This window comes from Hoplias malabaricus, chromosome 5 (genome assembly GCF_029633855.1).
Source record: "Hoplias malabaricus isolate fHopMal1 chromosome 5, fHopMal1.hap1, whole genome shotgun sequence".
NCBI classification, from domain to species: Eukaryota; Metazoa; Chordata; class Actinopteri; order Characiformes; family Erythrinidae; genus Hoplias; species Hoplias malabaricus.
In genome coordinates this window covers 47304812-47318795 of record NC_089804.1, presented here as the reverse complement: position 1 = coordinate 47318795, position 13984 = coordinate 47304812, and the positions used below count along the sequence as shown (strand labels likewise).

General features: G+C 39.8%; 1 protein-coding gene across 1 annotated transcript in view; it reads right to left on the bottom strand.

Annotated features, from left to right (window-relative positions):
- The window catches only part of LOC136696317 (collagen alpha-1(XX) chain), a 37895-nt gene that overhangs the window by 19852 nt on the left and 4059 nt on the right, over window positions 1-13984 (bottom strand). Inside the window, exons 3-6 of the mRNA XM_066670588.1 lie at window positions 12950-13054; window positions 8942-9082; window positions 2717-2872; window positions 1467-1640 (exon numbers count right to left, since the gene is read on the bottom strand). Coding sequence (XP_066526685.1) covers window positions 1467-1640; window positions 2717-2872; window positions 8942-9082; window positions 12950-13054 — 576 coding nt within the window. The remainder of the gene's footprint in view (window positions 1-1466; window positions 1641-2716; window positions 2873-8941; window positions 9083-12949; window positions 13055-13984) is intronic.

Here is a 13984-nt window from a genome sequence, read left to right as displayed (position 1 = left end):
AAGACTCATTCAGCCAAAATGCACTACAGAGCGCCACAGGAGATCATTCCTACCAGTGGCTACCAGACTTTATAACTCCACACTTAAAGCACGACACCTTTCACATGTACAGTAATAACAATAGAACAAATTTTTTAATTATGAGGGTAACAACTCAAATGTGCAATACTCTTACTGCTGTATACAGTATATCTGTATTTATTATTATAGATGTGTACATATTGTAAATTTCCTTTTGTGTTAAATTTTTTATTAGAGTGTTTATTCTTTTACAACTGGTTGCTACTGTAATAATTGCAATTTCCCCCTGGGATCAATAAAGTATTTCTGATTCTGATTCTGATAAAAGCAGTGCAGTGTTATAATTTGACACCATTTAAATTACATTCTTGAACTATCTTCTAAATTTTGAATGACTACATTTTCTGTTTGCAAATAAGATGTTTTTGTTTCCCTTTCTTCCTTTGGGAATATATATATATATATATATATATATATATTCATTCATTCATTATCTGTAACCGTTTATCCAATTCAGGGTCGCGGTGGGTCCAGAGCCTACCTTGAATCATTGGGCACAAGGCAGGAATACACCCTGGAGGGGGCGCCAGTCCTTCACAGGGCAACACAGACATACACACATTCACTCACACACTCACACCTACGGACACTTTCGAGACACCAATCCACCTACCAACATGTGTTTTTGGAATGTGGGAGGAAACCCACGTGGACACGGGGAGAACACACCAACTCCACAACTCCTCACCTGGAGCGGGAATTGAACCCACAACCTCCAGGTTCCTGGAGATGTGTTACCAATTGTGTATGTATGTCAAACATACAGTATTAGGTAATATATCAGTAGTAATGTATTAGGTAAATGAGATTATAACTAAATCTCCCATAACAACAACAACAACAGCAACAGACTTCTAAGGGTGAATTGGTCATTCTACAAATGCACAAATACATTCTAGTAGATTATGTAATACACAAATCTATAGGAAGTCAACATACTTGTTTGCATGTGTGTGTTCCATGTTACACTTTCCTGTATCAGTGTAACCTTTGAGCTTTAAGGATTAGAAATATTAGCCATTGCCGCAGGATTGGAAACCTGTCATTCCTCAGGGTACAAAAGGGAGTCATAAAGTATCACAACCATCACTCTGTCATTAACCCTGTCATCACCTCTAAAGTGCATCTGCCCTTAGGGACACAGCTCTTAGACTGGGAGACCTGCAAGCCATTAAATTCACAGCCAGCCCAGCAGAAAATAACACAGCTCATTAGCTCCGGTAAGTGGCTTAGTCAAGTAGTAGGTCTATTTAAGTAAGAAGATAATATGCAATTCAACTGCATATTTCTTATTATTTGGAAGGACCATCTGCATTTTAATGGTCTGTTTGTCACAAAACTTGGGCACACTTGTGTATCTGTGCAATATGAATAATGTGTTTTACCTGTAGCAGGCTGAGTGTGGGGTGTTCTTCTCAGTTTGTCCTCGTCTTCGAAAGATGTCTCCCTGCTTTCAATCTGCCCATTCTTCTCTTCTGTCTTCTCTTTCTTTTTCTTTTTCTTTTCTTTGCTATTCATTTCCACCTCCTGTTCTTCTTGATCAGCGACAGTAGGTGGCTCTGGAGATGGAGAATTAAACATTGCTTCATATCGAGCTTAATGTGTGTGGTTATATCACAATAAAACAGTACTGTCCTTTTTTATTTTAAATGTTTGCAGTCAGCTGCTACCTGTTAACTACTACAATGGAAAAGAGATATGATTGGTTACAATACATAAGTGTCCCTATACCTGGTAAATAAATTGGTAAAACAACTGCTGATAAATGTCTACTATGATAAATAGTTTTATATATAAAAAATAAACATTTTTATTCTTTTTAAATACAACAGGAGTCAAAACTGTTGACTGACTGACTCAGGGTAAAGTACTGATCCATGAGATAAGGTGGTGAAAAATACTGGTGCATTGTACTACAATAATACAGTATTGTTATTTTTGAAACAATGAATGCATAGATTGAAAAACACTACAGAAATCTTATTAAATTATTATTCCTTTATACAAAATGAAACTGTATTTTGAAAATAACATGTTAAGTGACCTTGGGTATTAGAAAGGCACTATATAAATCTAACATTATTATTATTATATGCATTGTACTGTAATGCTAGGGAGCAGCCTTTAGTTAATCACCAAAGACACTGGGTAATGAATGGAAGTCACTGTTTGTTGCTTATGTTTAGGATGAGCACATAAAGGAGAACAGGCATGAGACACTCCTCTGGGCCTGTAGGAACTGTACTCACTCCCACAGCAGCAAGGCTGATTACAGGTGTGTGTATGTGATGATGCTGGAGTAGAGCTTTATTATCAGGCTAGTGAGAGACCTGGCGCCACTCCAGCATCTGCAGCTTCCCTCAATAAAACACATGTAATAACAGAGGAGCATCCAGGTGGGAGTAAAAAACTGCACTTAGCACACTGTAAACACTCTCTGTCCCAGCCAAAAAGGGACAAGCATTATATAATTACTATAAAACTGTTACGATTCTTCATTCTATACCTTTATTTGTTTAGTCAATGTCATTTATTAACACGGAAAGGTAAGCCATGCAGATGGAAAATGTAGTGCAAGTATAAATCAATACAATTTTGTCAAGTGTGAGAATGTGTGTGTGGGAGTGGGTTGCACCTGTGGTGGTGGGCTCCTGGTAGAGCACAGTTGGCATTGATTCTAGTGCCTCTGTAGCATCATATATCTCTCCAGAGCCCGAGCCCACAGCCAGGGATTTCCTCTTCTGCTCTCGGTTCCCACTACGCACCAGCTCCTCTTCCCGCAGCCCACTGACTATGACAAAACAAAAGGATGAATAGTATTGCAAATTATCCAGAAACTATTATGATACAAATATGAAAAACTTATAAATGGAAGCATTTTAAAATGTACAGAATTGATATATAGCGACTTTCCAGAAATTCAAGCTGTTCGATGGATTAACTGCAAAGTCTGAACAGTATTTATGGATGTAACTATACTTATGCAAGTAGTACAAACTACTAGGCATACAAACTGCATGCCTAATCATGGGTTATCAAAACTACTACATAGGCTTCAGTAAGAAAATTTGTTTATTAGAAACTCAAGATTTTTAATGCGTTTAATAGTGTAAGTATTGACAGCGAAGAAATCAAAAGTCATATACAGCCAGAAGTGGCATCAAACTTTTCATACTACAACCAAGTCATACAGCTACAGAAACCACATAAATATGTTGGTTACATATAACTTGACACAATTTAGGTACGCAGTTTAGATGATGCAAACTGGTTAACATAAATGTTCCTAAACTGTCGATACTGGAACTTCACACACCAAATATATCCTGGTAGATGGACTTCATTTATGATAGTTAATACAATAAGTACATTAGTTGAACTATTGCTTTAAAGATAAAATTCCACTCTATACAGACGTAAAGCCCCATAGGGGAATACAGTCAGTCACATGGAAAATCTGACTGATGTTTTCTTGAATGAACAATGGAATTCTGAGCCTGGAAGGCTGGTCTCTCTGCTAAACTACACGACTAACCTGTCCAAACACGCAGCACTCGACACAGTAACCTACAAGCACTGCTCACACCCAGGCCTTCTCCTTTGGGTACAGCAGCGTACATGAATCTCAGCTGCAGCAGTGTTCCATGAAGTGTGTAACTTGCACACACAATTAGGAAAAATTCACATCAAAAAGTGATGTGTTATTTATATCAAGAAATCACTCATGCTGAGGAGCCTTTTAAAAAGCCCTCTTGGCTTTCTCTCTAATAGGCAATTTTGCTTTTTTCTCTCTCTCAGTGATTTTATGCCCACTTTAGCAAAGCTATTTAAAGTTTTCAGAAAATTACAGTGATCTAAAAATATTCAAACTGTATACAGAGCCTGTAAAAGCATACATGCATTTTAATAGTGTCCTTCTGAGAGGACCACAGCCTCTCATCCTGAAGAATTCCATTACTTCAACCCTGAAGATTACAGATGTGCCATTGACAGGAACATTTGGTGTGAATGTGTGTGTATATGTATGTATGTTTGCGTGCATACCTATACCTATATGCAGCGTTTTTTGAAAGTGATGCATGCATGCATAGTGTTGAAAGGGGAAATTGCACTGAATAGCCCTGAGGCTAAAGCAGCTACCTAAATCCTGACTGGTCCTACATTTACATCTACTTGCATTTTGTAACTACTATATATCAAAAGCTAGGAAGCAACCAAGCATAATCCGGTCTTTTCTGGGTTGCCTTAATATATAATTCATGTAATTTATACAATTTAAATATATATGATAATATAAAAATACATGTACACAGAGAGAACACATCAAACTCCTCACAGACAATAACCTGGAGCAGGACTTGAACCCACAACCTCCAGGTCCCTGGAGCTGTGTGACTGCAACGCTACCTGCTGTGCCACCGTGCCACCCCTATTCAACTTCATTGAAAGTTAAATACATGTGAAGGATCTTAATATTCACATATAACTGCGTACATACATCACAATGGAAAAATAGGATATTTTGCTTAGCTGAGAGGCAGGACCTTTTCAACGATATCACCATGAATCCTCTTTAGATGGTTCAATTTGAAAGAGCTGTAAGGTCCTCATAAAGATTCTATGGAAGACTGAGGACTATGTCTTGATATACTTAGAAACGTAATATACCTTAATTTTAGCCATATTTGGCCATATCCATCTAGTCAACAGTTTGGTCAGGTTTGTCAAAACAATATTGAACAAAATAAAATGCATTAGCAAACTTTGTGAATGGGCGAATTGTTAGTATATCTGTATCGCACAGGATAAGAATTCTGAGTGTAAACAGAGATGGAAATGAGTCATCCATTTATGCATGACTATCACATTCAAGAGACCCCATGAAGAAAATAACAAGAAAACAAGAAAACCTATTCCGGGTTTCCTTTACCCGTAATAGGGTTACTGGGGCCCCACCCTGGAGCTAGGCCTGGAGGAGGGGCTCCTTCACCCATGGGGCCTGACTGGGCTCAGCCCGAAGGAGTAACATAGGTCTATTTGCTCATCACCTGTGGAAGAGTTGGGGAACAGGCTCTGACTGTTGTGCTTGGAATACCTGACCTAGAGGTAGTGCTGGAAAGTGCTCATTCTGGGGACTCCATTGTTCTGCTGGGGGACTTCACGTGGGCAATAACAGTGATACCTGGAAAGGTGTGATTAGGAGAAACGGCCTTCCCGATTTGAACCCAAGTGGTAGTGGGGGAGAATGCAGGCCCAAACGTGTGTTAAGGGTTTGCTGGGAATGTTTGGCAGAGGAACCTGTCAGAAAGAACTTTAACTCCCACATCTGGCAGAGTTTTGACCACGTCCCAGGAGAGGTTGGTGACATGGAGTCCAAACTTCCCACTGTTGAGGTCGGTGCTTGTTGTGGTGACAATCTACCAGTCTGTCAAGCTGAAGAAAGAGTTATAATGAGCCTGGCTGGCTCAAGGGTGTCCTTGACTCTGGCTGTCCTTGTTGACACTTCTTTGCACACTTCGGGCTTCAAGAACAATGCACTCTGCTGGTTTGAGTCTTATCTCACTGGACGATCCATTAATGTGTCATGGCTTGGACAAACATCAGCGCGACACCACCTCACCACAGGTGTGCCCCAAGGCTCAGTGCTGGGACCCCTCCTCTTTGCCTTGTACACCACCTCCCTAGGCCCAATCATACATTCACACGGCTTCTCCTATCACTGCTATGCAGATGACACACAGCTCTATTTATCCTTTCCTCCAGGTGACACTTCAGTGGCAACTCGAATCTCTGACTGTCTCTCTGACATATCTACATGGATGAAGGAACATCACCTCCAATTAAAGGTTGTAAAAAACCTGGATGTCATGGTTAATGACCAGCTGACCTTTGCAGATCATGTTACTCGATGTAACATGTACATGTAGCTCGATGGTGCCGCTTCTCCCTATTCAACATAAGGAAGATTAGCCCAAACCTAACTCAACATGCAACACAGCCCCTTGTTTAGCTGTTAGTAATCTCCCGTCTTGACTATTCAAACGCCCTCCTGACAGGTCTTCCGGCCTGTGCTGTGAGACCGCTACAGATGATCCAGAATGCTGCAGCATGCCTGGTTTTTAACCAGCCTAAAAGATCACATGTCACACCCCTATTAGTTGAGCTGCATTGGCTACCCTTAGCTGCTCACCTCAAATTTAAGTCACTAATGATGGCCTTCAGAGTATTCACTGGCTCTGCTCCCATCTACCTCAATAGACCCTTAAAACCATATGTTAGCGCCCTCAAAGGAGTTCCAACTAACACGGCCAACCCCCCGTACAGGTCAGTCGAGGCTATTCTCATCTCTGGTACCACGCTGGTGGAATGAGCTTCCAAGCACTATCAGAGCAACAGAAAACCTCTCCGCATTCAAGAAATCCTTGAAGACCTAGCTCTTCCGAGAGTATCTCTTGAACTGAAAATCTTGCTTTAATGCACTTATTACTTCCTGGCATATTGCACTCAATGTAAAGTAATTTGTATAATTTGTGCTGTAGTTTGAATGTTAGATCCTCTTTTGTAAGTCGCTTTGGATAAAAGCATCTGCCAAATGCATAAATGGAAATGGAAATGTTTGCAACGTTGTGGTGGATCCCTTTTTTAAGAAAGGAGACTGGAGGGTGGGGTTCACACTCCTCAGCCTCCCCGGTAAGGTCTATGCAAGGGTACTAGAGAAGAGAGTAGAACCTCAGATCCATGAGGAAACAATGTGGATTCCGTCCTGGTCGTGGAACACTGGACCAGTTCTTCCAGGAGGGTGCATGGGAGATTGCTCAACTAGTCAACATGTGCTTTATGGATCTGGAGAAGGCATTTGACTGTGTCCCTCGGGGTATTCTGTGGGGGGTGCTCCGGGAGTATTGGGGGGCTGGGCTCATTGCTAGCACTAATCCTACAAGTCCCTATATAAACAGGGCAGGAGTTTTGTTCATATTTCTAGTAGTAAGTCAGACTGGGTTCCAGTTGGGTTTGGACTGTCACCGATTCTGTTTTTAATTTTTATGGACAGAATTTCTCAGCATAGTCAAGTGGCAAAAGGTGTCCAGTTTTGTGGTCTTAAGATTCCATGTCTGCTTTTTGCAGATGATGTGGTCCTGTTGTCCTCATCAGGCTGTGACCTCCAGCACTTGTTGCAACTTGTTGCAAAGTGTGAGATGGGATAAGAATCAGCACCTCCAAATCTGAGACCATGTTACTCAGTCGGAAAAGGGTGGTGTACACTTTCCAGGTTGGAAGTAAGCTCCTTCCTCAAAGTGGAGGAGTTCAAGTATCTCGGGGTCTTGTTCATGGGTCTTGTTCCCTCATTGTTCATGAGGGAAATATGGAGCGGGAGATTGATAGGCAGATCGGTGTGGCGTCTTCAGTAATGTAAAACTCTGTACCCGTCTATTGTGGTGAAGAGAGAGCTGAGCTGAAAAGCCAAGCTCTCCATTTACTGTTCAGTCTACGTTCAATCAACCTTCACCTATGTTCATAAACTTTGGGTAATGACTGAAAGAATGAGTCTGCGGGTACAAACGGCTGAGAAGAGTTTCCTTCTCCTGGGTGTCTGGACTCTCCCTCAGAGATAGGGTGAGAAGTGTGGACGTCCAGAAGAGACTTGGAATAGAGCTGCTGCTCCTCCATGTTGAGAGGAGCCAGGTGAAGTGGTTTGGAGATTTGGTACGGATGCCTCCCTGGTGAGGTGTTTCAGACATGTCGAGTAGGGTGGAGACCATGGGGAAGACTCAGAACATGCTGGACAGACTACATGTCTCAACTGGCCTGGGTTTGTTTGCGATTCAAAAACGTTGTAATGTTATTTACTCTTTATTTATAAATTAACATAGCAGTTAAAGTGCAATAACAGTTATATAATAATAATAACATACATGCTAGTAACCAATTATAATGAGCAATAACACATCTAGTGTGCTACAACTTTCTCCTAACAAGAAAATCTCAAAAATAAAAATAAAATAAAATAGAAAAACAAACAAACAAACAAACAAAAAAACCAGCGTGCTCCAGTTGAGAATCAAAGCTCAAGGGTCGAACCGAGTCATCGTTCAGTGTTATAAAATTCCACTGATATTATTTTGTGAATTGTGCGCTCTTTGTGGTGTTTGGATGCTTTGTAGAACTTACATGATGGGTTGAGTGTAGGGTTGACTCATTGAGAGAATCGGTTCACGAACTGAGTGCAAATCAATGTTTCAAAATATTGTTTACAAGCATGGGCTGCAAATGCTCTGACTTTGTGTACTCACAGCTGCGGGGAAACTCAGAGACAACACACAGCTCGCCTTAAACACTGGATTATACTTAGAATGCGTAGTTTGTGACTGAAAACTGAGGAAGAATGCATTAAACGAGTCACAGACTTTGGAACTTTGAAGGATCCCTTATTAAACGTTAATGCGTTTACAATGGAGGTGGGGAAGGGGCGGACGACATTGTCAAGGAGGCCGCCCCCTGCATCCCATAAAAATTACTAACATGTCAAATGCGAATGCAAATACAATGCAAATAGAGGACTCTATTAAAGCCATTGGGTAACTAAAGAAACAAATTTTGTAATATTGGAAGCTACATGGATCATTCATACACAACATAATCTATACAACTATATATCTGCTCAAGAGTACTGGTCCCAAATTATATTTTTCATTCTGTCATTTGATCTTTGCTCCATCTGCTTGTCCATTATCCTTTTCTCCATTCATTAATCTCAGAGAAGCTTTGAAGTCCACTGCTATATCCGCTGTATCCCCTTAACTCTAAGGGCACCTGTAGTTCTGCTTTATCCCTCCCCTCCCTCCCCTGTCATCTCTCTTACTGGTGAAGCGTCTCTTGGCAATGAGTTTCTCTCCAGTTCCGTTCAGCAGCAGCACCTGCAGCAGATATTCCTGTTTGGAATCCAGCCCCACCACAGTGGCTTTGCCTCGCGTGGTGGTCAGCATCATCTCTGGCTGGGATGCTTCCGGAGAACAGAAACAGAACAGAACAGACAAGTGATAGAGAGATAAACACCATGAAGACAGCAGGGTATTGAAGATATTCCTATACTGAAGAAATAATATTGTTTCTATTTAAATGCCCTCTACAGCATCTATAATACTTAACTGCACATAACCACTTATCTCATTGTAATATGATAATCATATAAATGTCCCTTTCATTCAATGACTTAAATTTAATTTTTACTGGTGAATTCAACTAATTTTATTGTGCTGAATTCCCCAAACAGTGTTTGTATATTCTCCATTTAACATGAGCAATGAAATTGGGTGCCCTGGAACCAGCACATGAGCCTTAGTTTACTATACTGTGTGTAAAAATGATATAAAGACACCAAGAACTGGGCTGTGGAGGAGCAGACTCTAGTTTTCTAGAGTAACGGGACACTATCCAATACATTTGCATTCATTTGTAGTAGCATAAGTGATCCATAACTAATCATCCAACATTATTATTTGACTTTACTAAAGTTTTCATAGCTGAACACAATCAAATGCTCCAATATTCCATACCATCTTCTACTTCAAAGTTTCTCGAAAATGTAGAGAAGGTAGTTACTGCACCTTTAGGGACAAGCTCCTTTACAATACACTTAATTTCAGAAGAAACACCGAATGAATAGGTGTCTACAAACTTTAGTTTTTTTGTCTATTACTGAAAGTGTCAGACTTACCGAAATGTGCACATTACAATAAATACAGTGCCAGTCAAAAGTCTGGACAAATCTTAGTCATAGGTGGAATAGGGCTATTCACTGCATAGAACTGTGTACCAGCCCTACATCTGCACAACCCAAGTTATGGTCTCAAACACATTAAGAAGGCGAGCAGTTCTATAAATTAACTCTTGACGAGGCCACAGCTGTTCACTGAAAACCATTCCAAGGGACGACCTCATGAAGCTGAATTAGAGAACGGCGAGTGTGCGCAAAGCTGTCATCAAAGCAAAATGTGGCTACTTTGAAGAATCTAAAGTATAAAACATATTCTGGTTTGTTTAACACTTTTTTGTTTACTACATAATTGCATATGTGTTCCTTCACAGTTTTAATGTCTTCCATACTAATTTACAAAGTAGAAAATAATAAAAAACAAAAACATCATTGAATGAGAAAATGTCCAAACTTTTGACTGGCACTGTTCATTCACAATATGTGGAAAATGGCCCAAAACAAAGGAAATCTGCACTGAGCGGGCATGTCCCAACATTTGACTGGTACTGTATCTAAAAAGACTTTCTATCAGTGGTTTGGATTAAAGTGGATTGTTAAAGGATTAAACTTATTAACAAATATGTGCTGAGGCTGACAGGCTTAATGGCGATATAGAAAGTAAGATAAGTATTCTGCAATATCTGAGGTTTAACAGTGTAGATGGATGTGGGTTCACTACTTGGAAAACAGCATGTCATTGTTGCCCTTTCTATCTATGTGTTATAAATGATTATTAATGAGTTTTAATGTGTTTACAGCCTAATTAATAATTGTTCATTCATTCATTATCTGTAAGCGCTTATCCAGTTCAGGGTCGCGGTGGGTCCAGAGCCAACCTGGAATCATTGGGCGCAAGGCAGGAATACACCCTGGAGGGGGCGCCAGTCCTTCACAGGACAACACACACACACACACACACACGCACACATTCACTCACACCTACGGACACTTTTGAATCGCCACTCCACCTACCAACGTGTGTTTTTGGACTGTGGGAGGAAACCGGAGCACCCGGTGGAAACCCATGCGGACACGGGGAGAACACACCAGCTCCTCAGAGTCTACTGGAGCGGGACTTGAACCCACAACCTCCAGGTCCCTGGAGCTGTGTGACTGTGACACTACCTAGTGTAATCTTATTTGAAAGTTGTACCAATATGTAACCCAAAGCCTACTGGGTACATTTCATAGAATTTCGGATACATGCCACTTTTATACTGAGGTTGGATAGATTAATTTCTTATTATTATTTCTAATATGCGGATAATGTAAGTTTTGACTTTTAGCAATTTTTTATGTCATTATTTGGCAATGCATTGTTAGATTATAGATCATATATCTATAATCATATATAATCATATCATATATCTTCCATGACTGGAATGTTAAAGTATAGCAGACTGTTGTGATATGTGGATGAGTTATGACGTCAAACCACAGACTGCTGTTTATGTAATATTTGTAGTTAAAACTGACTGTATAATTATACAATAATATAAACAGAGTGGTATATTTACACACATATTTGGATATAGTATTTTTTTTCTACATAAAGAAGTAAATATATCACCATTCTAAATAAAACAGATTTAGTTTTTTGTTGTTTATTTCTCCATTTGCCAGAATAACTTGGAATAAATCTAAAAAAAAATGTAATTTACTTGTGGTGAAACTTAGACTTTTAAAGAAGTCTGAGCACTGAGTCTAAAAAATAAACCACACAATGACCCCCTGAACCCCCATCTCTACTCTCATGTACCCTGCAGAGAAGGTGTGTTTGTTTATCTGTGTGAAATTTCTCAATACTGCAACAGACCTGTCTGAACTCACCTGAGATACAGGGACACAGGAAGAGAGATAAGAGAGAATGAGATACTAAGAGAGACAGAGTGGAAGAGAAAGAGAGAGAGAGAGAGAGAAAGACAGCGAGGACAACAAGCTGTAGTGATTAAAAAGAATTTTGACTGGCTACACCACTATCCTCATCAACTATTGAATAGACCATAGACCAAAAGAAATAAAATATATAAATAAAAAAATAAAAGCAAGAAAGCAAAAAGAATGGGAATAAAAATAAGAAGAATGAAAAAAAAATAAATTGAAAAGAGGGAACAAGAAAGGGCAGGAAAAGAAAGAAAACAGAAAAAAATTTCAAGAAAGAAAGGAGGAAAGAAAGATGTAAAACCTGTGACTGACTGTTCAAATACATATCACAATATTGCTGTAACCAACTAGTCCCTTCCTGTTTTTTATATAGGTGGATGAGAGTTTGAGAAATACCTTTCCTCTTACACTATTAATCAATCAGGTAAAATGAACAGTAAAACTACAGACACAGGCCGTTTTTACCTGTGCAAAAATACACAGCAAACACCACTATAATACTCAAGAAATATAGTCTTGCTAATCCCTATAATGAGAAGTGTACATGCTCATGTACATAAATGTGGGATTTAGCTCTTTCAGGATCAGGCTGTGGGACGTAGCCTTTAGCCTTAGGGTTCTTACATCAACACCAACTTAACACATTAGCAGAGTAACTCCTCCAGTTAAGCCATAAAAATTCTGTGACCCTTGCCTCAGCAATCTGTGGAATTTCAAACATACTGCCAAAACAAGCAAATATGAACAAAATTATCTGTTACATTATTAAAAAAATGCCTAAATCTGCATACACACAGCTTTTTAAAAGTGTAGTTAAAAAAGACAACATACAATAACTTGCAAAATTTGAAAACTGGAAATGATTGTTTTAAATGATATGAAGCACATTTTCTGCAGGCACATTTGTACAGCACTAATCTGATACTGGCCATCTAAGATTTTACAGTTTTCTAGGAAGCTGTAATATTTAAAATGTGTACAGAGTAATAAACATAGATGTAGGTAAATGTATGCAGCTCTGAAAACATCTTAGTAAAGGGAAAGAAAAATGCTAAAGCAAGCCAATGCAATCAATATCTAAAAGAAAACAGGAAATACAGAACAAATCATGTGGAAGAAATATGTTTTATGGTCAAGTTTTAAGTCTATGTAGGCTATTACTGAAAAAAAAAACATGTTGAAAATGCTGAAAGGCCATTATACCTACAGCTTTATCCAAGAACCTCTTACCTGAGAGGGGCCGCACTCTAACCCTGTAGCCCTGGACTTGCCCCTCAGCCTCCTTCCACTTCATCTGGAGCCGGTCCTCAGACAGAACAGTCAGCTTTAATCGGCCTGTAAAAGAATCAAATAGGACACTGTGTTGGAGCACAGCAAGCATTAACAGACTACCTGGGACAAAACTGTACGTACAAGAAAGGGAAAATCAAACGTGTTGAATGTGTTTAGAATAAAATATACGTACTTGGCACTTTTCAAAAGTGCTCCACAGTCACAGGCAGCTTATTTCACACAATCAGACAAAAAACATAAACACTGTAATAAACACATTGGTCAGGACTGTCGACATTATGGTGAATATCAAAATGCCTAGAAGCAGCTGGAACTTTACTAGTGGAATGTAATTACATTCAGCCACAAAGACTGATGTTGCGCAATTATGTCATGTTCATAATTCATGCCAGAGGAGTTTGGCATTTCACTGCATTTCATCTGTCCACACAACATCTTCCCACACAATCTGCTTGGATTGTGTGCAACTGTTCTAAAGCTATTATACGGCTGTGTATGCAATGGCTGTGCCTTAAATTTGCTGAATCCTCTAATTAGGAGAGTGTCTGGACACATCTGGACACAAGTCCATGTCAAAGACAAGTGTTTAAGCAGGCTGCCTGCTTACACAGATTGCTGCAGGACAAAAACAAGACTGTAAGTGATAGAGAGCCATGGGAAAGAAGGTCACAGAGTGGGAATTTGGGGCGAGACACAGAGGAGATGCTTTGAGATCAAAGTCATCCACAGCAACAACATCTCAATGCCTTCTGTTTGCCTCTCCACAGAGAGGTTGTAAAGCGCTGGGAGTCTCTTTTGGTCACTCCTCTCTTTTCCTCCCTCACAAATCCCTTGCTCAACTCTGCCCTTGTCTTTGGCTGATCTGCATAATTTCCACACGATGTCTCCCAACAATCCTCTTCTTTCATTCTACTGTCTCTGTGCATCTCACCCCAGTCCAGCTGTCCACGATCACTCAAAGCAGAGTCTTTA